This window comes from Dipodomys spectabilis, unplaced genomic scaffold, assembly GCF_019054845.1.
Source record: "Dipodomys spectabilis isolate Male_0828 unplaced genomic scaffold, ASM1905484v1 ptg000783l, whole genome shotgun sequence".
Taxonomy (NCBI): domain Eukaryota; kingdom Metazoa; phylum Chordata; class Mammalia; order Rodentia; family Heteromyidae; genus Dipodomys; species Dipodomys spectabilis.
Genome location: NW_024871460.1, coordinates 27814927 through 27841862, shown reverse-complemented (window position 1 = coordinate 27841862; position 26936 = coordinate 27814927). Strand labels below are relative to the sequence as shown.

The following is a 26936-nucleotide window of genomic DNA, read 5'->3' as shown; positions in this document are numbered from 1 at the left end:
TAGATGTAAAAGTATATTTTTCCTAATAGCTGTGAATAATAGCTTAGTAAAATTTTATGGAATAGTCAGATGATTGTCTAAGAAAGCTTGGCTTATCATAATGATTCTCTTATTCAGTGACAAATGTGCATTTACACACCAGAGTATAGAGTTTTAAATATTAATTCTGATGAAATATTTGGAAAAATCAACATCCAACTGTATGCATGGAAACAAATATATAGATATAGATTTAATTGGGTATACTGACTGGTCTAAGCATAGGCTTTCTCCTTTTTAATCATATAGTTACAAAAACTGTACATTACAAACAGTATAGAAACAAGCAGAAAAGAATATGCCACACATCCTGGATAATTATCTATATGCAGTGAAATTTACAGATATAAAAGAAAATACAGCCTACTCCTTTATAGTGCACAGTTATTTATTTTAGATACAATGTATCACTAGCTTGTGGTTGTTGTCACCAACTCTAGTTGTCTCCAGTAGAGAGAATAAGAGCCAGGTCTGTTCGGTACAGCTTCCCTCCATCTGACAAAGCCATTATATTCTTCTTGTATGTTGTAATATTATTGATATCCAGATCCTGCACAGAATATAGATGGCATTGTAATCCAGTTAAATATGGAATTCATCAATTATTATCCAGTGAGAAATTGTGAGATGCAAGCTGCCTGTTACATCAATATATTAGGAAAAAAGCTGGATTAAAGCATTATACAAATGTGAACAATTGTGAGATTAAAAAAAAAAATACCTGTATAACATAGATAATGATTTAGGTCAGAACCAAACAGCTAAAAATCAAAATCTAGGGAGGAACCTCCATACCACTTTCCAGACTGGTTGGACATTCCCTAACAATATAGCAGCGTTCCCTTTTGGCCACATCCCCACCAGCACCTGTTATTGTTAAGTTCCTCGAAGACTAAACATAGAGCTTCCCTATAACCTAGCAATTCCACTCCTGGGCATTTATCCAATAGAACACAAATGACACCACACCAAAGCAACCAGTACAGTCATGTTCTTTGCAGCACTGTTTACAATAGCAAAGGAATGGAGTCAACCCAGATGCCCTTCAGTGGACAAATAGATGAAGAAGATGTGATTGATATACGCACGCGCGCGTGCGCGCGCACACACACACACACACACACACACAGGAAATCTATGCTGCCATTAGAAAAAAATGATACCACTTGGAAAAAATTATATTAAGTGAAGTAAGCCAGACCCAAAGAAACATAGGTTGCATGGTTTTCCTCATTTGTAGTAAGTAGAAGGTGTCTATAAATCTTCAAGTAAAAGGCAAAAAATACACTTGTACATGATAAATTATACAGAACTCTAGACACAATGGAGGATAATCTTGGGAGAGGATCCCAAAGGCTTAATAGCTATGTGCATATGATCATATAAAATGATGCTTATTGAAATGAACTCAAAGAAATGGAAACAAGAGGGTTTTTTTTCTCCCTAGTTGCTTTCTCCTTTTTGATTTCTCTATCTGTTGTCTTGTTTGTAAGGTTATGTGTGTTGGAGAGAGTATGGGGGAACATAGAAATGGTGGGACAAAGGATGAACCATCGAGGCAGTGATACTCACTATAGTATGAACATGAACTATACAACTTGTGGGGAGAGGGAAAACCAGGGAGAAAATGATGGAAGAGGTGACACTGTTCAAAAAGAAATGTACTTATTAACTGACTTAAGTAACTGTAACCCCCATGTACATCTTCTTTACAATAACAATAAAAAAGAAAAAAACAAGATCTACTGCTGCTCTATAAAATTTTAAAGTAAATTTCTAAAATGAACTTGTGGTTTCTTGGGGATGGATCCTCCATAAAGACTGCTTAGAAAATGAATGGCATAATAAATTACCTGTTTATTCTTCTCACAGAGATCTTTCAGTAAAGCATCCAGTTCATTTTCATCTATGTATCCATTGCCATCCTGAGGAAGGAGAAATAAAACAGTCTACATCTAACTGCATCCACAGTGGGGGAATAAGTACAATGGAAAGAGTTGAAATACTTACAAAAATCTCCCAGCTGAATACTTAGTGGAAATTCTAACCTTTCACCGGGTTTATAGCTACTTTACAGTTGCAAATTGGGCAAGTGACTCTCACTCAATACCTTGAATTTAGCAAAGGATATAAAAGTCAACATCCAAAGATGTCCATTGATAATGGATAAAGGAGATAAGCATCTATATCTATCTCTATCTCTGTATGTATATGTATGTATGCATGATGTATGTATGTATGTATGTATCTAGCTATCTATCTATGTATCTATCTGTCTGTCTGTCTATCTATCTATCCTGCTGAAATGTTACTCCACACTAAAAAAAGAAGAAAATTCTGCAGTGTATGTTAACATCGATGAACCTTGAGGACATGATGTTGAAGGAAGCAGGCTAGTTAGAGGAGGATATATACTTCATGTTTCCATTTATGTGAAAATTCCAAAATAGAAACATGGAAACAGAGTAGAATGGTTGTTGTCACAGAAGGGAGAGATTTTATGCCCAATTATCAATTATACATGAGAAATAGGTTCTAAAGATTGTTTCTATAGTTAACAATACTATATTTTAATTTAAAACATTGAAAGCATAAACTTCATGCTAGGGGTTGTGTCACCACTCACAAGGGAGAAGAAATCAGAAAGAAAGCAAAAATAATGATTTACCTGATCATATAACTCAAAGGCCTTGTTGAACTCTTTTCCACACATTTTTATTCCCTAGGAGACAGAGAAGAGAACAAAAGTTAAAATACTATTATTATATTTTAGTGTATTTCTATTGATAAGTCTCCTATATTCTATTTAAGGAAACTAATATTTACTGTAGAGAAAAAAGCTAAATACCTGAAATTTAAGAAGAAAATTCTCTTGCACTGGTAGTAACCTTTAAAAACAGAATATTGTATTGTCAAGTTAGATTTTGGGACAAAGGCCATCTTATCCTGACACTTCCAGAATCCCCAAACTCACCTGGCCATCTCAGTCAGCTCCAACTTCCCATCATTGTTTGAATCAAACAGCTTTAGCTGAAAGAAAGAGCATTGTTATTCTAGCTATTGAGTCATAATGTGTGAAGGAGACAGCATATAAAATTAAGCAGCTTGAGTTACCAAATTCTTATGTAAATAATACAATTTTAGAAACTAATATTTTTTTCTTTATTTGTGTGTGGGGGGTGGGGTGGGGGACTGGAGTTTGAACTGAGGTCCTTGAGTTTCTGGCAGATGCTTGAGCACAGGGGCCAGGACCCTCTTCTTTTCTTGGTTTAGTTATTTTTCAGGTAGGGACTCATGTTTTTACCCAAGGTTGCCCTTTGACCAGGATCCACATACCTGAACACCACAGAACTGGGTCCATAGGACCATATCACCATGTCCAGCTTATTGGATGAAACGAAGTCTAATTCACTTTTTCCTGGGTCGGCCTGTCATTGGGATTCCCCTAGTCTTTGCTTCCTGATCTCTACATCCTGCACAACTAGTATTTCTAGAAATTTTTTTATTTTTTATTTTTATTTTTGGGTCCAGTCATAGTTCCTGAACTCTGGGCCTGGGCGCTGTCTCTCAGCTCTTCAGCTCAAGGCTAGCGCTCTACAACTTGAGCCACAGTGCCACTTCCGGCTTTTTTCTTTTTGCTTATGTGGTGCTGAGGAATCGAATCCAGGGCCTCATGCATGGAAGGCAAGCGCTCTACCACTGAGCCACCTTCCCAGCCCATATTTCTAGAATTTTTGATGTGAGCACTTTTAATGTAAACTTTCAATTCTATAATTTGTGTCAATTGCTGAAGCTGATGAGACTATAGAATTACTAAACAGATAATGTTGTAATGTTCTTAACTAGACTTCTAGAACATTATGATTTACTTATTTTGCAAACTGTACATTTGTATGTACATCAGATCATGAGAAGAATAATACCTGGTAGTAAATGGTATTTCCTTAAACTCTTCAAACAGTAATTTGAAAACCACTGTTCACTTATCTGTCTTTCTTTTCTTGTGCTTCACCTCTCTATCTTTCCTTTGTAGTACTGGAATTCCAAGCTCTTGCACATGCTAGACCAGCACTCCACCACTGGGCTACACCTCCAGTCGTTTTACTCTTTTAAAGCACAAAAAGTAAACTAAGCAATATGCAAATAACATAAACTCTGTAGAGAAAATAGTATTGCTGAGTAATTTTGAATTTATTTTCCATTGAATACTAGATACTCACTGTACTATACATATACCTTACATTGAGATGCATCAAGACATAAACACACTCAAACTTATATTTGTGAAGCATTCACAAATTTAGAAAGTAGCCACTAATGCTATACTATGTCATACAGAAGTAGCATATATGAAATATGTAAAAATGTAGCATTGTTTGTATTTATGAAGAAAAGAATGTGATACAGCTATAATGAATATAGGTCCGTGAGATCTTTTTGAAGAGGAAACAGAAGACATTCAATGGTTTGAGATGTTCTAAATGTTCTTTGTTGAAAGCAGAATTTTTCCCAATGTCCTATAGTGACACAGCATTTTGTAATCCATTGACCATAAATTCAGTGGCAGTGGTCACACTGTCTACTGATACAGTGGACAACTAGAGCACACAGTGTAGTGCCCATGGGGAAATGTTGTCTCATCTATATATTTAAATTTTAATTAGTTCTTGATTAATTTGCTTCTTGAATTTGAACTGGTTTATGACATTTAATCAGATCTTCTGGGCCAATTCAACAGGGGAAACTCCGATCTGAGTGGTTTTTAAAGGCTGCTTCAAATTTCTACGTGGAAAGGAGACTTTACTTTAAATAGATATCCCTTAAGATCGAGACAAAATAGAAAACTGATAAATGTAGGTTATTGTTCATCCCCATTTGCCCCCCCCCGCCCCCACACCACAAAAGATTCAGAGTTTAGATTCATGCATTGTGACATGTAACCAAAAGTCGATTGTGTATTTGTTAGCACTATTACACCTGGAGGTATAATGTGGAATTAAAGAGAACTAGGGAAAGAAACTCTTTTGGTGGTTTTAAAATTAAAGACAAGTCCTGCTTTATCATAAATATCACTGTTTGATGAACATGGCTGTAAAGTTCCAGGGTTTTGTATTTGTTTTTCTGGAATTAAGTTAGGCTGATGGGCTGAAGATAAAACAAGCTACATCAACACACCCCAGCTCTTTATAGGATTATTTCTCAGACTACCTAAGATTTAACTTCTTTATCAATCTATTGTAGCACAGCAGATGTGATAATAAACATCTATATTTTTGGGCCATTTATTCCTGAGTATTTATAGCATTTGTAAAAACATGTACCTCTTGCAAGTCCTAGTCTTATGAATTAAAAATGAGCAAACCTCACCCTTTTCAGAAAAAGTGACTACATGAAAGTTGGCCAAATTCAAGAGCCTCATTAAAACTTATTTGTACATTTGTTTCTGAAACATTAGGAGTCTATGTTTAAAGAACTTTCATGGCTCTTTTTATCTATACTTATAATAGATCTTTGTTGTAATATTTACCAAAAATCCTGTTTAAGGTGCATTTCAATTTTTTCACCCATAACACCAACAGAATACAAAAGAAAAGCAGCTCATTTTAAGTGACTGAATGAATAAAGTCAATACAAGTTTTCTTTAACTCTAAAGAAGGATGTAATTTCCAAAGCAGTGATAAAAGTAGATTCAGAACCTGTATAATGAGTTTGGGATCGTATAACTTACAATATATGATTAATATAAGCTATATAATTTACTGAAAGAATTACATTTGTTTTGTGAGAAAAATAAAACAATCTTTTAAGAGGTAACAATGTCTTAATTATGTAGCATTACAAGGAAAGAGGTGTGCATATGTTTGTACGATAAAGCTAATGCCTATACCACTCAATGTGACAAGATATAATCACAATTCATGATTTCAATTTTCTAAGTGAAATGATAGTTATGTGCATGTAACATTGCCACCATGGTTGTTGGTACATTTCATCCTATGTGGCCTTCAGCAACAGCATAGTGGAATTTCATGAGCTCTTGGCTAACTCTTTTCAAGATCATTCTTACCATTAGGTCTGTGTACTCAGCTAGTTTTGTGTCATCAACAGTCTTGTTTGCTTTTTCTAGCAGGTCCTTTAGAAAGTTCTGTTAAAACAAAGAACACTCAGATAAATTTCATCAATAGTGTGCAGTCTGCTTCTGGTTCCACATGTCTTGAAAACAGAACATACAGGAATGCAAAGGAAGCCTATTTTTGAGGGTAGAGCCAGGTGAGGAGAGGATCACAGAAGCAAGATGGAAACATGATCTGTGTGGCATTTCAGTAATAAAATGCCTGTGACAAGTATAATATCTGCTTTTTACTGAGATAGGATCTGTCATAATCTTAGCTATCTGATGCTTTTAGGATTTCAATGAAAAGAGGATCTGTATTGTGTAGAGATTGCAATTCAAACTTTAAAAGCAACCAGCTCAATGGAATCCTTTCTACTTATGTGATATTTCCAAAAGAACTCATGTGACTCTTCTGTAAGAAACACAGGGCTCTGTAACATGTGTGAAAAATTATCAGCAAACCAGATGGAGAGCTACCTCCAATTTCAAATGCATTTTATGTTCCCGTGGGCTGTATTTACATATCAGTTTATAGCTAGTGTGAAGCCTGTTTCTCTAAAGGGCCAGGTGGTTAGCTTTTAGGTTTGACATAGTCTAAATAGCATCATTTAAAATGCTTCAGCGAACAGTACCAACTACAACAGTTGGCCACAGATAATGGCATCGAATCTTTGAAGGATATATGAATCATATTAAAATTAAGATTAATGTGGGAAGGATGAGAAAAGATGATTATTAACTTGACAGTTGGAGCCTGAAGTGAGTTTAATTTTTTTAGGCAGACATATATTGAAGTTTATTTTGCAAAGGCATGACATATAAATGACAATGGAAAGAGTTAAGTATCTCATAGTCTTTCATTTTGACCAGTACTGTTCATTTGTAATTCTTTTTATTTTCTCAGAAAATAAATGAATGCAATTATGACAAATGAGTAGATTCTGTCCCCACATACTCCTGAAGGATTGAGTTTCTTTGAGTACTTCCGCTTGGCTGATTTGACATCCCTCTTTTCAAGAAAGGTGACATTCTTGGTTTGATAAATTTGTTTTTCACTTCAAATAATATTCTTCAAATCCAAAGTGAAGCATGGAAAATTCAAAACTATCTAGTGAGGGTGAGTTTTATTTTTGAGCCTTCTGAGTCTTTTGTCAGAGATTAATTGGGTTAAAAAGCCTCATCAGAGACTAAAATGGTGGTCACAAAAATAGCCTAGGAAAAACCTTGGGATGCTAAGATTCAAAGTCATGTCTGAGAGCAAGTGAGCAATGTTTTACTCTATTATGGATCTTAAAATTAGCTTTCTTGAAAGATCCATTAAAAAAGAATGCCAACTTATCTTCAAAATTCCCCAGGGAGGAAGGCTTCTATTTAGAATCTCTTTCTGAGAAGAAAATTTAGAACAAAGGAGGAGACTTAGAATATTTTGAGGTCACTGTTGGAAATGAGCTGAGGGTTTCATTATAAACTGAGATGATTTTTAAAGGAATTTTTTGGTTTGATAATAAAAGAAGCATAATAGTGCCACTGTCACCTCGCATTCTCTGTTTGCAGAGCTGCATGGATGTGAGAGACATTGGTTTGGTTCACTTCGTATTAAAAATATTTACTTTCCAAAGACTGCAGTTGAATGTTTTTCAAGTTTGCAATGGTGCAGTTGAGTGTTTTACATGTTTGCAAGTTGTGCAAATGTACAGCTTTATTTTTAAAGTGGTATTCTTTTTAACTTTATCACATATTCTAGTCTAAACCTAGGTCCTCTTTCCTAGGCAGCTGTGTAATCTTGAAAACATTATTCAATCACACTGAACTTCAGTCTCTGTAAACTTGGAATGATAAAAACTGCCTTGCAAGTTTTCTATGAAGTTTAGATGTTAAAAGGAAATACTTCAAGTACATAGAACTACACATATTCAGATGCTCAATAAAACTAACTTGCTCCCTTTTTAGTCATTTTATGTTTTGATCTATAGGAAATAACATCTTTTGGACTGAGATATCTTAACGTTGGTTTGAGGAATGGAGATTAAAGATAGATTCATGTTTCTGAAAAGGCTAATGGATTGAGTTCATGTATAGTATGATTATGCTTTGCATTTCACTAAACTTTCATATACACTTACTTAGGGCTCATAATACCTCTGAGAGGAGGGTATTATTGTTCCCCTTCTAAAGATGAGAAAAGACTGATGTAGACATTTGCACTGAGGTTAAAACTTCATTTTAGATCTCTTTTCCTTTATATCCTCATCTTCCCACACCTCCTCCTCAGTACCTCTGAGATGTGAATTGATAAATTTGTTTTCAGCATTGTGGTGTTTCAACATTTAATCCTATTAGGATTTCGTTGATGTTGCTGAAATAGGATTTCCTTAATGTTGCTGAGTGGTAGCAGAGACTATGGAATGTCTTGTGCAGCCTTTACTAGATCACTTAACTTCTCTTAACACTTTTGTTACTGGACTTAATAGTAATCTCATGGAGATCATGCAAAGATTACACAATGTAGATAAAGTACTTGGTAAACATTAGAAATCCCCAAGTTTTTGTTTCTCTTTTGGAAGAGAAATGATATATGTTTAATGTATAAAATAAGATTTCAAATTTCAATGAAAAAAGGTGGCTTACTGAGATTGTATCATATCTATCTGTCTTGTCTATCCATCTGCCACATCTTTCATTTATCTATCCATCTATCTACCACCTTCCAGCTATTGATCTATCATTTATCATCTATCAATCTGTCTCACTAACATTTATTCTCATCTATCTGTCTGTCTGTCTGTCTAACATCTATCTTTCTATCATGTATCTTATATAACATTTTGTATATAATACAGAAAATGCTAATTTCTCACTTTGCTGAACAGAATTTCAAGAAGTACTTGGAGTTTCTTTTTCGGTCTGCTATTTCATTAATGATGTGAAAGAGTGGGTGAAAATGTGCCATTGCTCAACATTAGTTTCTTTTGTGGGAGGTATTTTTTTTAAAGCAGTGAAGCCCTTAGAGTTCATAATTGCATTTCAAGGGAAAGAAAAAAAACTTAGTATATATTTTCATTTCCTTACCTTAAGCTCCTCAGTTTCTATGAAGCCACTGTGATCAGTGTCATATTTTCTCCAAGTCTGTAAGTAATTTGGAAAAGGAAAACAAAATCTTTAAAAAGCCAACTAATTTCCTACTTCCACTAGCTTTCTTAAAGTGACACTTCTCTACTACCTTCATGAATTCCTCGCAGGACTTCAGCTGCTGGCATCGGAAGAGCAGCAGGAAATTCTCTTCTGTGGGTAACACATGAGCCAACTGGAAAAATTTTTACAGAGTGAGAAACAGTGGTAAGGAGCTTGAAAACAAGTCTTTGCTATCGCCTGCTGCTTAGTTTTGCTTCAACATGTTCCCTAGGAGCAATTTTATCGCCTAGAAAATTAGGAAAAAACAACATCAGTTGGTTTTCCTGTCTGGTATTTTTCTATTGTGTGTTCCACAGCATGTGTGCTCTGGACTGCTTGGTTCTTAGGGTCAGAGAAGGGTCGTAGCAATGCCTGGTGCACATAGGAACAGAAGCATGGAGGTACACTCAAGGGTACATACCACAGCCAGAGATTTTGTGTGAAATGAAAGAAAAAAGAAGCCTGAATATAGGGGAAATGCAGTAAAAAAATGCATTCTCAAGTCAGGGAAGAAAGCTTGCTGTGAGGTACAAAGGGAGATAGACTCAAGACAGTGTAAAGCTTTAGAAAGAGAGCTGGAAAAACAATTCATGAGGAGCAGTAGGAAATTGAATAGTAAGAAGAAATGTCCATTGTAAAATTGTTGGCTCTGCTAAAAGAAAATCCCCTGCTTGACTCCAGGGCTTAGGTTAAGTTTTGATCTTCACTACGTGACTCCATGACATTTTCCCCTTAGATCTTCATTCCATGACCTCAATACTTCTCCCCTTTATTTATTTATTTTTTGAGGTTAACAGGACTAGATACCATTTTTTAGGATGAATATAATCTATCTATTCCAAGCAGAAGAGGGAGCTAGATTGATGGTCCCACTGCAGATGTGAGTTCTATTTCTGGCTCAGCTGCTAATGAGCTGTGGTCCCCAGCAACTCCCTTGCCATTTCTGACCTTGGCAACCTTTATCACTGAAATAAGGAGGTAAAGGAGAAAGCAATGTCTCTTAAATGTTTTTGGTTCAAAACACCTTCTATTGGAATTACTTTATCTTCACCACCAAATAATGAATCACTCTTCCTAATCCATTATATTTTGACTAATTTTCAGAAACTGATAACTTCTCCAATGCACAGAAATGGACTTTCATCCTTAGAGTTCAGACCAAGAAATTGTAGTGTAGGTTAAGGTCAGTATAAGTTCTAAAAGTTCTACCAAATGATAGCAAAGATTATAGTAGTATAGTATAGTATAATACAGTACAGTACAGTATAGTATAGTTCTACCAAATGATAGCAATGATAATAGTATTTAAATTTTTTCATCTTTTTCAGCCAAACCCCTAAATTTAACATAAAACATTTTATTCGGGGCTGGGAAGGTGGCTCAGTGGTAGAGCACTTGCTTTGCATGCATGAGGACCTGGGTTCAATTTCTCAGCACCACATAAGCAAAAAGAAAAAAGCCAGAAGTGGCACTTTGGCTCAAGTGGTAGAGCGCTAGCCTTGAGCTGAAGAGCTGAGGGACAGTGCCAAGGCCCAGAGTTCAGGCCCCACGACCGGACCCCCCCCAAAAAACCCCCCAAAACCCCATTTTATTCAACTGTCCTGTTTTTAGATCTTTGAAATAGTACCTCACATTAAAATAGATAGTTTTATAGGCTGTATATGTGAAGATGATGCTAAGGGAAAGGGTCTTATTAGAATGGGTCTTATTCAACATTTCATTAGAATGTTTATTATGAATCAATCAGACAATATCTTATGTTGAAGCACAAGTCACTAGAGTACATAGATAATATGCGGATGAATCTAAAAGGTGAGAATAAATGTGTAGGTTTGCCAGTAATTGACATTTGTTCCATAAACATAATTTATACTACCACAGTATGTGTGTGTTTTCTACATCTTACTAAATTCAAGACTCTTCTGTGTCCTTTGATTTCTTTGAATTTTTGAATCATAAAATCCAATACCTGAAGAATAGCTTCAAATCCTCAGATCCCAAATCTTTTAGTTGGTCCAGAAAGGTTGAATGACTTGGTTTGGTGATTGGCAGAATTTGTAAGTGGCGTCAGTGTGATTCTTAGTAAATTAGATCAACAGCATGATAGAATGAAGTGGTAGTTCCTTCGCTCTTGAAATGTACTTGGAATGCAAGAGATGCTTTTGAATGTGGTTTTTACATGTAACAAGATAGTCTGGCTTTGTTAGGCTATGTTTCCACTTATTGAAAACCAGAACCATCTTCCTTATCACGACCTTTTTCCTCTTTGTCTGCAAGTGGGCTGCTAGTGTAGACAGTAGCTAATAGTGATTTTCATTATTGAAGTAGCCAGATACTGATAAGTCAGGTCAAGAGTAGGTCAGCACTTAAAGCTAAGGATGAAGAAGGGAAGAAGGAGAGAGAATGGCAGTGGGAGGATTGAGCATGAAGGTATCCAGAGGAGGCCTCTCAGTTATAATAAAATTTTCTGTAGGGGTTTTTCAAAACATTTAAGACTTAACAGAAGGTGAGAAGAGCTGAGTGCTGGTGGCTCACGCCTGTAATCCTAGCTACTCAGGGGGCTGAGATCTGAGGCTCACTGTTTGAAGCCAGCCTGGGCAGAAAAGTCCTGGTGAGACTCTTATCTCAAATAACCACTCAAAAACCGGAAGTGGAGCGGTGGCTTAAGTGGTAGAACACTAGCCTTGAGCACAAAGAGGCTCAGGGACAGCACCCAGGCTCTGACTTAGAGCCCTACAACTGACCAAAAAAAGGTGAGGAGAAAAGAAGAATAATAGAGGAAACTGGAGAGAAGAGAGGAAAATAAGAAGCGTATGTCTGAAAGAGGAAAGAAATATGTAAGAGGCAGAAATTTTAAAGAACAAGCTGGCTGATAGAACTAGATGGGACATACACATTTTAGGAGGCTCTGTACAATACTGGATGTCTGGTCATATCATACAATGGTGATGATGAACAGAAATAGGAATTAGCCAATAACAGTACCATTAGTAGGAGATAACCAATATCATTAAATACCTTAATTTAATGGCATGTACCTTTTAAAGTTTGGGGTGTACCTTCTCCAAGCCATCTATTTCAGTAGAGAAGTTTCTCATCTACGTCCCTGAGAAGATGTAAGCTGTGTAGGCCCAGTATGGTACGTGCCTCAAATGAATGCTGTAGCTTGATCGATAATTTTATTTCATTAAAAAAGTACATCCTTCACGATCAGAGAGACAAACAGCATATGTATTCTCTCATATATGGAGGTTACATCTAAAATACTCGGACACAGTTGGCTGAAGGAGATACTATTAGGAAAGGAACAAAAAGGCAAAATGCCTATGTGCATCTTATTATGCAAAATAGTTATCAAAATGAATTCCAGGAAATGAAAACAAGAGGCTTTTATTTTCTTTGTTGCTGTTTTTGTCTTTTTGGTTCATTTATATGTCTTTGGGAATGTAAAGAGAGGCACAGAAATGGAGGGACAAAAGGTGAACAAATGCAACTGTGGTACTCACTAGACACTATGAAAATGAACTAAAGAACTTGTGGGTAGGGGATGGGAGGGAAAAACACGAGAGTGAGGGGAGGGGTGACATTATCCCAAAAGAAATGTATGCTTTATCTGTCTTATGTAACGGTAACCTCTCTGTACATAATCTTTATAACAACAATAAAAAAATTAGAAAATGTATTTCCTTAGCATGTTGTATAGTGAATGTTTTTACTATCATCATTTTGCCTTATCACTTGAGTTTATAGTTAATGTTGAACAAGAATGGAAAAAAGTTCTCTTAAGAAAATGAACTTCTCCAAACCCACCAAATACATAAAAACAAAGACATAAATTCATAAATAAAATAATAATTTGACCAGCAATGACTAACCATAAGATTAAGGATATTCAAGCATCTTTGTTTCATAAAGTTCACATAATTCACCTAAAGTTCAGAGGTCTCTAGAATGTCAACTACAAAGAAAGTCAAATTGCTTTTCATGTCTGGTGCAAACTTAAATGTTTCTTTGCCCGTGATATTTTTATCTTTGATTATTTAGAAATGCTGATTGAAGCTGGAGGTATGACTCAAAGGGTAGAGCATTTGGCTAGCTGGCACAAGGACCTGAATTCAAACCTCAGTGTTATCAAAAGATAGGGATTGTATCTACCTACAATTTATTAATTAGTTTAAAATTTCATTGGACTGTTGATGTGAGCGGAACATGATAACTAACATCTATTGAACTGTGAATTCTATGGTAGGTACAATACTATCCTATCTTAAAAACATTATAAATTAGTCTTAAACATGTAAAATATCATTAAAAACAAATTAGCCATTAAAAAAGCAAGGAATATATGTGGTTTAGAAATGGCTATAGTAAACATCAATCTTTTTACTGTCTGTATCACAATATGGCGGCTCTGTGTAGACAGTTGCTTCTACCAATGCTCAGGAATCAGTATTCAAATTTCAGAGCTGGGTGTGGAAACGCTCTGGTTATAGCATCTAACACAACATCTAAAACCTGCCAAAGGTCTTTCATAGGTGGTAAATAGAGCTGTATTATTGTTATATTTGCTGCCATGGCTGTCCACAGAAGTGCCCAGTACTTCCTATGCCAAGAGTGATGGTGATTTCTTGGTCCTTGGCCTGCTTGCTGCCCTTTTCAGGAATTCCAAACATTTTTCTGGATTGCAGAAGAGTGTGGAAGATATTAAGGGTATAGGGTATATAGCTGCATCCACAAACACAAACAGAATCCCTCAGATCTTCACTTATGGATATTCGTTGCTTGTTCCTGAAAATGAGGAATAGAACTCATTTCCCACTTGTCTGTCTCCTTGTGTTTTGCCTTCTGTTTATGTGTCCAGCAACTACAGAATGTGAATTTGAATTGATTGATGCAATTAAGGAACTGACTATCTAGAGTTGGCATAGGCTGGAAATAAGTGGAAGTAACGTTCTGTTGTAAACATTTCAAATAATTTATTTCTGAGCTATAGATAAGTATTGGAGTAGGGAGTGTGATTTTCTATCTAGAGCTCCAATTGGGCTCAGGGAGTTTGGCTGTTGACTCAGCTGTCAGGCCTCTTGGAGAGATTGCCTAGGCTGAAGACAGCTGCATCCCGCAGAGGCCACATCCTACGATTAATCCATATGGGTATAAAAGGCTGGATATTTGCAGTCAGAAATTAGGAAATCTCTGAAGGGACGGTCGCTGCTTTGAGTGCCAGTGGGGTGAATTGAAATTTCTGTTAAGACTGCTTGCCCAGTATTTTCCTTTTCCCAGTGCAGTTCTCTTTACCCCTCCTCCACAGGAAGTATTTCCCCAAGCATTTTGTAATCATCCTCCTTGGTGCCACTCTTCCACTCAAATCTGCTTCCAGGCAACTCAACATTAAAAACAACAAACAAACAAACATTCCCCCAATTCTTCTTTTCCTAGTGTAAAATGGATCCTTCACCCTATGTTTTTGAGTAGGTTGAAATCCCTGACGATAGCACATCTAATTAATAAACAGTGGAGCAACTATGATGATTGGTGAGAATTTGCAGTCACCATCAATAAGAATCTTAAAGTGAGACAGAGGATTTCAAAATAATTTTTTTTCTTGACAACTTCAAAGCATGTTGTGGATGCATTGCTAAATCACTACCTTTAAGAAGGGTGAGTTCATTAGAAAATAATGACTAAGATAGATATGTTAAAATGTATGGTAGGTACAATTCCTAACTTTTTTGGAATCTATACTTTTCCTGGAGCTTGAATTCAGGGCCTGACCATTGTACTGTCGCTGGGCTTTTTTTTTTTTTTTTTCTGGGGGGGGGGGGTCCGGTTGTGGGGCCTGAACTCTGGGCCTGGGCGCTGTCCCTCAGCTCTTCAGCTCAAAGCTAGTGCTCTACCACTTGAGCCACAGCTCCACTTCCAGCTTTTTTCTTTTTGCTTATGAGGTGCTGAGGAATCGAACCCAGGGCCTCATGCACTGCAAGGCAAGCGCTCTACCACTGAGCCATCTTCCCAACCCCCTAAAGGCTAGCTCTCTACTACTTGAGACACAGCTCAGCTTCTGGATTTTTCATTAGCTTATTGGAAATAAGAATCTCACAGACTTTTCCTGCCCAGACTGGTCTCAAACTCCTGAGTAACTAGGATTACAGGCCGCTGTCAGGCGACAATTCCTAAACTTTTAAGACAATTGTGATAAATGTTAGCTTTCTGGAACACATATTAGTCAAGCATTCATTTTTTTCACTTGAGAACCAGAAAACATTCTTCCTGATCAATGAGAAGTGAAGACAGAAAAATTTAAAGGCAAATAACTCATAAACTTAAAGCTATTTGAATTTAATAATTTGGATTAGATAAATTATATAAGAGGTATGGGCTGGAGGAGAGTCTTAGCATTCAAAACAATAGAGTTTTCAGTAAGTTTTTGTATTTGATAATAATGGCAAATACATTTATTAACTTTTAGAGTCCTCCAAGGTTTATCTGTTTGTTAGAAGAATAATTTCCTTTGATGCTAATACTCATAACAACCTCATTAATTAAGTACATATTTACATGTTTACAGCTTAGGAAATAGTGGCTCAGAGAGGGCCAATAGTCTACTCTCAATTAGATTATAGTATGAGGCAGACTTAAAGTCAGACAGTCTGATTTTTTTGAGTTTGAAAACCATCATCACTTTCTACTAAAATCTATTAAGGGAAGTTTTTTATTAAAAAATAAATTGTTAGATTTTACCCAATGAAATTCTCTCTCTCTCTCTCTCTCTCTCTCTCTCTCTCTGTACGTATGTTTGTGTGCTGGTCCTGTGGCTTGAACTCTGGGGCCTGGCACTGTTCTGAGCTTTTGTGCTCATGCTCAAGGTTAGCACTCTAACACCTCTGAGCCACCGCTCCACTTCCAGCTTCTTGCTGGTTAATTGGAGATAAGAGTCTCATGGACTTTTCCTGCCTGGGCTGGCTTCAAATCAGAATCTTCATATCTTAGCCCCCTGAGTAGCTGGTATTACAGGCATGAGCCTCCAGTACTTGACTCCTGTCTAGGGAATTTTAAAGTCAGATTACATGTTTGTCATTTCTCCAAATTCTAAGTGGATCACTATTCTGTCATGAAAATTACATTCACCCTGGCTAAACCTACATGCTCAACTCCTACTACAGAAAACAAAAAAGGAAATCTTCTGAGAAGATCATGACAGTCTCAGGATTAGAATAGCTTTTAGAACTTAAAAAAATTCAGTTGATGCACTAATGCGGACAGGTAGAAACACTAAGACTGGAATGGTTGGTAGGTTCCCACACATTACCCAAGGGAAAGAGAAAAGGTAATAGATTTGACCTCCAGCTAAGAGTAATAGGTGTACTTCAGAGTGAAAGCTCAGAGAAGAAAATTCCATTCCCTGTTAAACCATTCAGTCTTCCTAGTTAATGATTTTAATCTACCTTCTTTGCAATAAAACTATTAATTTGAATAAAATTGGAACATGTTTTACTGTCTCAGTATTTGTTAGATTATATCTGAATATCACTGCTTCTGTGTTGAGATCATGTTAATAATCTTGTTATTACAAAACTATTTGTATTAATTTAAAAATACATGTAAAGACATAAAACTACGAAATCAGAGTAAATATATGTTTTATATCACACACATTTTTATATGCTGCTTAGTAGCAAATGCATGATGGTTGGAAATGTCACTCAACTTTATCAGGTCAGAACTTATAAAATCAAGCACTATGCTTTTCGACACTTTAACATCAGTTTGGCTGGTTCTAACTGGGCAGGAGACTACTGCATGGATATGAATTTACCTTGATTAGATTTTGGTGAGTACATAAACATACCTATTAGGTGAGTGTAACATATAAACAAATCCAGTATCTTCCCTGAAAACAACAAAGTTATATGGTGTGATTGATGTAAAAAAGAAAGAATTCGCAATTTTGGATAACATAAGGTTTTATATTACTTTATAGCATTCAAGGATTTGAATGTTTATGACTCATATTGCATATAGGATTTCTAGGCAAGTAGTATTTTCTCATATTAGATATTGAATGAATAAACCTTACTTAATATAACTTTTTATTGTATGAAGTTCCACCATACTTCTCTTTCCCTTTCCAATTTCTCTTTCCCTTCTCCAATTTCATAACTTGAAATTCTTTTTTCTCCCAGCAATTTTTTAAATCCTCTCTTTTCTTGACTCCCACTTAACTCTAGACTGCAAAGAAATGTGCATAGGAGCTATAATAACAATTCTGTTTGTGCTCTTATTCTCTGATTCTTTTTTGTCTAATGAATTTCACCTTCACCACACATAGTTCTTGGCTTCTAACTCAGGTTATGAAAAGAGTTTTGGAATCAGGTCAGATCTAGTTCTGTATATAGTTATTCCTCTTCCTACCAGTGGGATCTTGGAGACATCATTTAACCCTTGTGGATTTTAGTTTCTTCAGCTCAAAATGAGAATTGAGTTAGTTTTCTCCCAAGGGTCCCATCTAGCAAAAAAGTTCCATGTATGTGAATACTACTACCCATACTTACATGTTTCTTCTCTCCCTTCAGACACTTCTGGTTCAAAATGATCTGAAAAGTTCTGTCTAAATAATATGTGAAGTGATTTGCCCAAAAGACTTCTTTCTATACATGGCCCATAGGATAGTTGCACTTTCATGATGGTGCAAAGCAGTACACATTTAGATGAACTGGATTTCAGATTTTGTTATTTTTCTGGGCTAGTAATATAAAGCAGGATATTCTCTTGTGATACTGGACTGTCAAAGTGAATCACAGTTCCCAGTCAGCCATGCAGCCTTGAATGTCAGCAACTATACTTAACAGTGTACCGTGTTGCTGAATTGTGACCTTGGTAAGCTAAGTGTATTCAGAAGCTTATGATGTTTCCGTCTTATGAGAGTTCATTGACACACACCCCATTTGAGAATTTAGGAGCATCTCTACTGTGTGAGCATATTTAACCCAGCAAAACTTAAAGGTCTTGCTGTCATAGAAGCTTGAAAATAGTTTCTGTTAGTACAGAAAATGTGGAGATTATCTACCACTTTAAATTATCTATTACTTTAGTGACCATCTCACATTAGTTCTTACTTCTAGATACTAGGCAAATTCTAACGAGGTTTCCAATTCTCAACTATAAAATATAGCCTCCCTTTCTAATTACTTTCATTTGTTGTTATGAGGATCAAATGAGATAATGTTCTTGAAAACACTTTATACATTTTATAGTATCCTGCAAATGTGAATTTATGTAAATTCTTTCTTATTTTTATTGCTACAAAAATTCCTTAGTTCTTTACTTCAGCCTTTGTTACCTTCTTTAATCTCTTAACCTACATTTCCCTATTTTTCTTCACAGGCAACCTTTTCTTATCTCAATTCTTATCTCAAAGTTGTGGGAAAATGTCTTTCATCACATTTCTAAGACAAGGTACTGCTCTAGTAACCCCCAACTTCTCATTCATAGTAAGACTCACACAAGACACAAATGACTAGACAATATCATATACAGTAAAACCTGGATTCAAAATATATTCATCCATTTTGTCCTGATAGAAGCCTCAAATCAATGTGAATAAGACTCATGTTTTACACTATATAACTCAGCATCCCCAAAGAAACAAAACAGAACAAATAGCTAAGGCCGCTCATATCCTTTAAGAATAAAAAATTAAAAAAATAATAAATAAAGGTTAAAAATAAAATGACTCTCTTTACTAGGATTATAACATTCCAAACTCTGAAATAACAAAGCTAGAATTTTACAGATGTCAGATTTTCAAACTAGTTTTGAGTAAATTAGATTTATTATATTTCATTTAGGTTCATTTTAAATTTACTTCATTATTTTTAAGACAAATTGATTTTATTTTTGTTTGTTTATTTTGGGCCTTCTTACTTGGCTCAGGCTGACCTCAAACTTACTGCATAGTTCAGGCTAGTCTTAAACACTTGATCCTTTTGCCTTTACCTCCCTAGTTTTGGGATTGCAAGTGTATACTACCACCATGCCCAGTTATTCTGTTACTTCTGATTATTTCATATCTTGATTAGTTAGCTTCTACATCAATCTATTTATATAATAATGAGTTACACATAGGTGAAGGAGAAAGCTTATACTCCGGAGGGGGGGAATTAATTGCAAAGATAATAATAGAATGCCCTCTCATTCTATTTGTAGTAACTGTTTAAAGTGTATTTTATACCAGCATCATAAGTGTCCTAATAGGAACAATTATTTGAAAACCAGGTTAGTTCTCTTCATCCAAGATAAATTATAACTAAGCTTTTTGAGAGCCAGAACACTTGACAAGTTAATATGCTGGGAACACAATATAAAAATGTAATTATACTTGTGATTTGGCATATTGCAAAATATGACCTTATTCACTTTTCTGGCTAAATATTTCTACTCAATTTCTCTAATAGGCTGTAGAAATAAAGACAGAATTTGAGATAACATTCGAGTTTGGTAAAGCAGAAATAAGGAAAGCAACAGCTTTTTCACAAATCTGAGAATACAAAATGGATTCAGCATCAAAGTTGTGCTTCTTTATTTTTGGACAAAGCAAACTACTCTCACTGTCAAAAGTCATTGTCAAAAGATATAGATAAGTGCTTTATCAACTATGCTGTGATCCTAGCTACACAGGAGGCTGCGATCTGAGACGGTGGTTTGAAGCCTGGGCAGGAATCTGTGAGACTCTTACCTCCAATTAATCACACACACACACACACACACACACACACACACCAGAAGTGAAGCTATGGCTCTACTGGCAGAGTTTTAGCCAGCCTTGATCAAGTAAAAGCTCAGGATCAACACCCAGGTCTTGAGTTCAAGCCCCAGGAATGGTACACACACACAAACACACACACACACACACACACACACACACACACACACACACAGATCTGATTATAGCTTTAATGTTTAGAGATTCCAAAGAGGAGCTTGAAGGACTTAAAAGAAATATGTGCTTATAACAGATCATAAAATATTCACTCACATTCATCAAACTCTTATGTTTTTCTAAGGCTGTGGGTCAATCCAAAGTAGAATTTCAGAAACCAGAATGAAGCTTTATGCTATGAAATCATCACAGGGACTACAAATATTCATTCATTTATTTATTTTTGTCAGCTGTAGGGTTTGAACTCATTACCAGGGCACTGTTCCTGAGCTCTTTTTGCTTAAGACTAGCACTCTACCACCTTGAGCCACCACTTCCGTTTTCTGATGGTTTATTGGAAATAAGAGTCTTGTGGATTTTCTTGCCCAGACTGTCCTTGAATCACAACTGTCAGATCTTAACCTCCCGAGTAACTAGGACTACAGGCATGAGCGACCAGCGCCTGACAAATATTTAGTTTTTAATTTTAACAAAAAGATCACATTGTTAAACAGTCACCAATACTAATAAGTCAAGTATGTAGAGGCCTTTTGGAGCAAAGGAGGGAGGTGCAAGGTATGGGTGCTCACCCCAGAGTTGGAACTTGTTTGTCTAACAGCAGCAGTGCCAGCAAACAGCTGCATGACAAAAGACAGGGTCAAGTGCTTTTCATTCTCCAAGCCTCAGTTACATAATACATATTAAGTGTAAGCTTCAAATTAGGCACACTCACATGTTTCTCTCTAGGTATTTTTTGACTTGATAATTTTGAGCGGAAGATAGGTTACTTTGGTTAAATAGGTTTTGTTTCCCATATCATGCTTGATTTGGATGCAACTTCAAAATTGAAGCTAAGTTATTCATTTTTAAGTCAGAAAAACACACCAGTTCCTTACCTCTACAATTCCTATTTTTCCATCATCTCTCTGCCCATAATGTTCCACAAAAGTTTTCATCTCAGGTGATAATTCCTAAAATTATATAAAAGCAGGTAAGAAGTTCGCAAATCAAAAACAACCATCTATACTTGGTGTTAATAAATTATTGGAAAGAAAAAAAACACAATTGAAGCCACATAGAATTATTCACATTGGTGAAACTTGTCAAGAAAATGACAGATATAAATACTACAGAGTATGTATTGGATTTTGTAATTATGATGATCGTTTTAGAGTCAATCACTGTGATTTATCATCTGTTATTACTTTTGAGAGTGAGCTGCTCTTCGCAAATGCAGTCAGAATTATTCAATTCACAATCGAGTGAATGTAAATGCAACAATGGCTACTAATATAATTTAAACACTTTTTTTTCACTAGAGATCGGTTTGTATTTCCATAAGTACTCATCCTATAGCACTTTCCTATTCTAACATAATGTTTTATCCATGTAAAGTGTTAATATGCATGTTTAGTTTGGACAAGTAAAAAACGTGAGGTTAAGTCACTTTATAAGCAAAGTGACTCCAGCACAAAACAGGTGATTTTTTTATTAAATAAATTATTTATTAGGGGAAATATGAGCTTAAAAAAGACGATCAAATTTTACTTTGGCCAAGAGACATATGATACTGATGACCTTCTTTTTGGAACTAATTATATGCTTATAATAGCTGTCTTTATCTGGAATGTAGGGAGTGATTTATTGAGCTGACTTATTATGATTTTGGTATAATAAAATATGCCTCAGAGTGACAGCAAATACTCCCTTCTCCTTTGGTCCCCCCTCTCAGAAGGTCCTATTACAATTATAATATTTTTACATATTGACAAATTAGAGAAATATGAACTATAAACTAGTAATCTGAACACAGAGCTAGTCATCAGGAAGTTCAATTTTTTTTACCCTCGAATCTCAAACAAAGCCCATTTAAAATACCCTTGTTACATTAACTGAAGTTCATTTAAAATAGACCAGCCTTTACTAATATCCCAGTCTATGTTCTTGGGATAGGAAATTAAAGTCTCAGTTTTCATTGTCCCTAACTGGATGGTGGTTATCTACCATGCAAGTTTGCTGTAGGTATTGGGAGGTTAATATAATTTAAGGACATATTGAGGCTAAATTTCACAACTAGTATTTACAAAATCCTTTTTAAATTAACGTAAATATCTTTAATGGCTCTAAGGTAACAGTAAGAAAACAATTTAATTATATTGTAATCTTTAAATGATTCTTTTATGTGGCTAAGAAGCAATTTGCATTATTTAATTTTGTTATAGGAATCATCATAGAAAATGAAAATATCACGCGTGGCAACTGTAGGATTATCAGTCCTCAAGCTTTTATACCTACTTTAAGCAAACACCAAAGCATTCATCTTAAAACTCAAATCTTAAAACTGTTTAATAGAAGTAACAAACTAACACACTTGATACTTAGTTTGTCACATTTCTGAGGAACAATTGTTTCAAACATGCTTTTAAACAGTGCAAAACATGCAATCAATTAAGAATTTATAAAAAAAATGGAAATTTAAAAACTAGACACTATGTTTAGAGCAAAAGAGTTGTAGTTTCAGAAATTTATTGAGTTGTCATTATGTTACTGATGGTATATTCACTTGGTGATGATTTTAATGTTCTCATTATTAATATGGTAAACAAACACATGTCTCCTTCAATGCACTGAAATCTGTAATAATACAACAAGAAACGATAAAACATCTGGCTTATATGGCTAACATTTGTGTTTTTTTTAAAGAGAACAAATACATAGATATAGGATTACTCTTGAGAGCATAGTGAAACATGTGTCTAGTAATATGAACATCTCAATCCAGAACTTAATTTAGATTTATATTATCCAGTGCCGATTTATGTAATCCAGAAAAATACCTCAGAATCATGATATTAAGCGACTTGATATAACATGGTACCTCTGCTCAACTTTAGTACTATTGGGTTATAATCTAATAACTAGTTCTTCATCTATTTCAAAACTGGATCCAATGCCATAGGGGAAAAATTAAAACCTAACCTCTTGGTTGTTTACAAAGAGATGAGGATGAGGAAAATGAAAATTTGAAAAATGTATGCAGTTCATAAACATTTCTAAAATGAAAACAAATCTCAATATTAAAGTTGCCGCAGGGGAAATTTAAATATAATCATTTAGCTTCTGGAAGTATCTTTCAAGGTTTTCATTCTGAATTTTATAGAAGGTACCACTTTCCCAAGCAGAATTCTTAAAATACACATTTTCAAATAGAGAAGAAAACTGCTTTTGGTTTTACTAGCCCAAAGTCCATAGAGCTATGATAGCCCTCCATGAATTCATTCATGTGATAATGCATAAAGTGGCAGGACAGTAGAGCCTATAGTTATTTTTATTTGATCCCATTTTATTATGCATCTAGATTTATATTACATTAAATCTGGGTAGAAAGAATCCCTAGTGTATGACCTGGCTTAAAATCAATTTGTTCAAATGATTTTAGCCACTGATAGTTCTGTAATGCATTGTAGTACATTTAGAACCCTCTGGGGTTCTTTTGAATATGTTATGTAAAGATGTAAACTGTGCAAGTTTCAATTTATATAGAACAAAATATAATTCTATTACTTCATTGTACATCTATTTTATTTTATCACTCAGTACTAGAGATAGTATTTGCTATATGTATATGTGTGTATATATATATTTAGCATCTGTAATATAAAAATTTCTTTCTAATTACAGTCCAAAAGGCTCATAGCTGTTAGCATCCAACTAGCCGAAATCCAGCATTGACTTCTGAAAGCCAGACTTACATAAGCCCCATTAGGTGGGTAAAATTGTTAACCTACTTTCTTCTATACAGCAATTTCAGCTGTTTAAAAGCTGGGTGTATTTATTTTACTTTTTACGCTGACATCATTCCTTGACATTTATTGTCAAAGAATAAAATTTATAATTAATATGAATTGTCATTCACTTAATTAACTAGTGTCTTAAGCCACAAGTGGAACTTATTTCCTGAAATCATTAGTTGCTTTCCAGCAGAGTTTTCCATCAGAATTTCTCTGTTTTTCTACAATTCATTTCTGTTTTTTTTTATATAAAATTCTTTTTCTTCTCTGACTTTCAGGTGTTTCCCCTTCAACAAAATGAGAACGTTTTCTTGAAAAATTCTTGCTCGTTATGATGTTGTACATTGACCACCTTTCCCAGGTGAGGACGGTCAAGACAGGATATTTTCTCATCCTCTCCCCACCCCTCAGCTACATCAACATCACAACCATCTCTGGCAAGAAATCCATAATCTGCAGATCCGTTTCCTGACCACCAAGGGGCAGAGATGTATTTCTACCCCTTACTTCTGTAAGCAGTAAATGGGAAGTTAAATCTTCCCTAAGCAACCCAGTGGTAGAGGTGGTGATGTGCTAAGCGTCTCATGTTATCCACACTTTCCTTTTAAGACCTATTAAAGCAAGGACAAGTGTAGAAAATGTGTTTATTTTAAAGTCTGTTTAGAAATTGTAAGGTTTTATTTTTTTTTCCCCTTTAGGAAATTTCATTCTCTTTTCTCTTACTCTGCCCCGTACAGGTCTCTCTCTCTCTCTCTCTCTCTCTCTCTCTCTCTCTCTCTCTCTCTCTCTCTCTCTCTCTCTCTCTCTCGTCTCCCACCAACCACTCCTTGTGCAATTTGGAAAGATATTCTCTCTCAATCTACAAACCTCTACACTCCCTGTGAAAGCCTTTGGCACCCCCACTTGCTCGGCTCATCTGGCTTTTTTTTTTTTTTTTATTTAAAAACCAGGAATGTGGGTGTTTTGGCCTTCATCACGTTCCCCTGTCACGAAGTTGAACCTACCAATCCAGCCTTCTTTCGCGCTTGCAGGAGCTCCTGGATCAAGTTCTGCAGCTCCTTGCCCTCCAGGTAACCACTTCCTGCAAAGACAAAGAAGCGCCCGGGTGTCAGATAACGCATTCCAAGTTTCTTCTCCGACCTCTTTCATATCTCAGCTACCTTTCTGCAACCTGGGAAGTTCTGCCTTGCCTGGACATCGATGAACCAGAAAAGGGTACAGCCGCCGCTCTCTTCCCGGGGTGTCAAACTTTAGCTGCTCCGAGGACCAAAGAGAGCAGATGGGGTGCAGCCACAGAAACTTTTGGGGACCAGTCTTTCTTCCTCCTCCCCCCTCCCTTTCCTGGCTTTCTCTCCCACCATTTATCGTTCCTAGAAAGACAAAGTTTAGGGTTTGGAGGTTGCATATAAGCAATATAAACTTTCAGGCTGATGGTTCTACAAGCAGTCGGGGATAAGAGGGAGAGGGAGGTACGCGGAGGGGATAAAAGACGGGAAGGGAAGAGAATGGGGTGAGGATGCTCAGCGGAAGATGAGGAATGGAAAGGGGACTGGAAACCATTGAAAAGAAGATAGTCACCATCAGCGTCGAAGTGGAGCCAGATCTCGAAAAACTGTGAGGCTGTGATGAGGGACGATTGCAGGTAGGATTCTGCCATGGTACCGCGGCGGTGTGTCTGTGCGTGCGAGTGTGTGAATGAGTGTGAGTGTGTCCGTGCGGGGACCTCGGGGTGGGTGTCAGGGCTGAGCAGGGGGAGCTGGGCGGGCGCTACCGGGCGCTGTCCGCGGTGCTGCTCGGCTCAAGCGATGCTCCCGCGTTGCTCCCGCGTTCTATCTGCACCCCGCACCCAGTTCTCAGCATTTATCCCGGCCCCAGGCCGGGCCACGCCTCCTCCTGCCTCCCGTTCCCCACTCCCCGCCTCTTGCTCTCGCCAACCTTCTTCCCCTCCCTCCCAGCCTTCTCCTCGCTCAGGAAAGCTGGCTGGAGCAGGAGTTTGGCAGTCTGGGAAGCAGCAGGTGGTGGGTGATCCTTTGCTCAGAGATTGCATTTGGAAAGCAGACTCATTTCTCCTCCCAGTCCCCTAGTCTTGGGAGCATCTCACCCCAGGACATTAATACAAAAAAGGACATCCTGAGAAGGGTTTGAATGACCGATGGAAGGGAAAAGCTGATCAAGAGTAAAACCACAGAAATGATGACGATGTTGGCATAGTCCAAGACAAGTGTTTGCTTGAGCAGAGTCAGGTGAAAGCTTGGTGAATGCTAACTCGATTAATCCATTCAATAAATTGCGGTCCGTAATCACGCCGATGTGTGCTTGTAAAGATCATGTGAGTGTTTCTTAGTGTGGTTTGCACAAACTAACTTTGCCATAGATTATGGTTCCCTCACTCGCCCCCCCCCCCCAAACCAAATTAAAGTAGAATTGTAATTCCAAAGCAACAGAAATAAATTATAAAACCTTAAGATGTTGCAGAAAGAAGCGATGCGAGAGACACTATTAGCTACAGCCTTGAAGTTGAGAAAGAGTAAACTAGAGCCAAGGAAACATAGGATCTGGTCCCTAGATAAAATTAATGAACCAACCACACAGTTTACCAGTCTTAACATACACTTTTTTTTCTATCCCTGGTAGATAATTTTTTCAGAAACTGGAAGTCTCTAGAATTAAAGAGAACTTACAAGTACAGGAAATCTTAAGTATCAATACAATAAAATTTGAACTTACACCTACTGCTGAACTGTTTAGTGTTTCATTTTCTGAGACTTTAAAATATGTGGTATAGGTATTCCAAGTTTCTGATTACAGTAGTGCAAAAATAAAAAGGAACAAGAGAACATTCAAACTTGCCCAGCATAAACTTGAAGTGAATTCATTAAGCACTGTACTTTTTTTTTTAACCTTG

General features: G+C 36.3%; 1 protein-coding gene across 1 annotated transcript; it reads right to left on the bottom strand.

Moving 5' to 3' along the window:
• Positions 1-430: 430 nt before the first annotated feature.
• On the bottom strand, positions 431-25864 carry Calb1 (calbindin 1). The gene is made up of 11 exons (XM_042672958.1): positions 25610-25864; positions 25036-25112; positions 21137-21211; positions 9375-9458; positions 9224-9280; positions 6107-6184; positions 3014-3069; positions 2888-2927; positions 2708-2761; positions 1893-1964; positions 431-589 (listed from the first exon to the last, which is right to left on the bottom strand). Exons 1-11 carry the CDS (start codon positions 25686-25688, stop codon positions 476-478), a joined length of 786 nt encoding a protein of 261 aa, XP_042528892.1. The 5' UTR covers positions 25689-25864; the 3' UTR covers positions 431-475.
• Positions 25865-26936: the final 1072 nt, after the last annotated feature.

Excerpts from the sequence above, each read along its gene's own strand:
- Calb1 (XM_042672958.1), bottom strand. The coding sequence starts at position 25,688 with ATGGCAGAATCCTACCTGCAATCGTCCCTCATCACAGCCTCACAGTTT. Across the intron at positions 21,212-25,035 it reads CGCGAAAGAAGGCTGGATTG|GAATTATCACCTGAGATGAA; the intron begins GTAGGTTCAACT and ends ATATAATTTTAG. Across the intron at positions 590-1,892 it reads TCTGTGAGAAGAATAAACAG|GATCTGGATATCAATAATAT; the intron begins GTAATTTATTAT and ends TATTCTGTGCAG.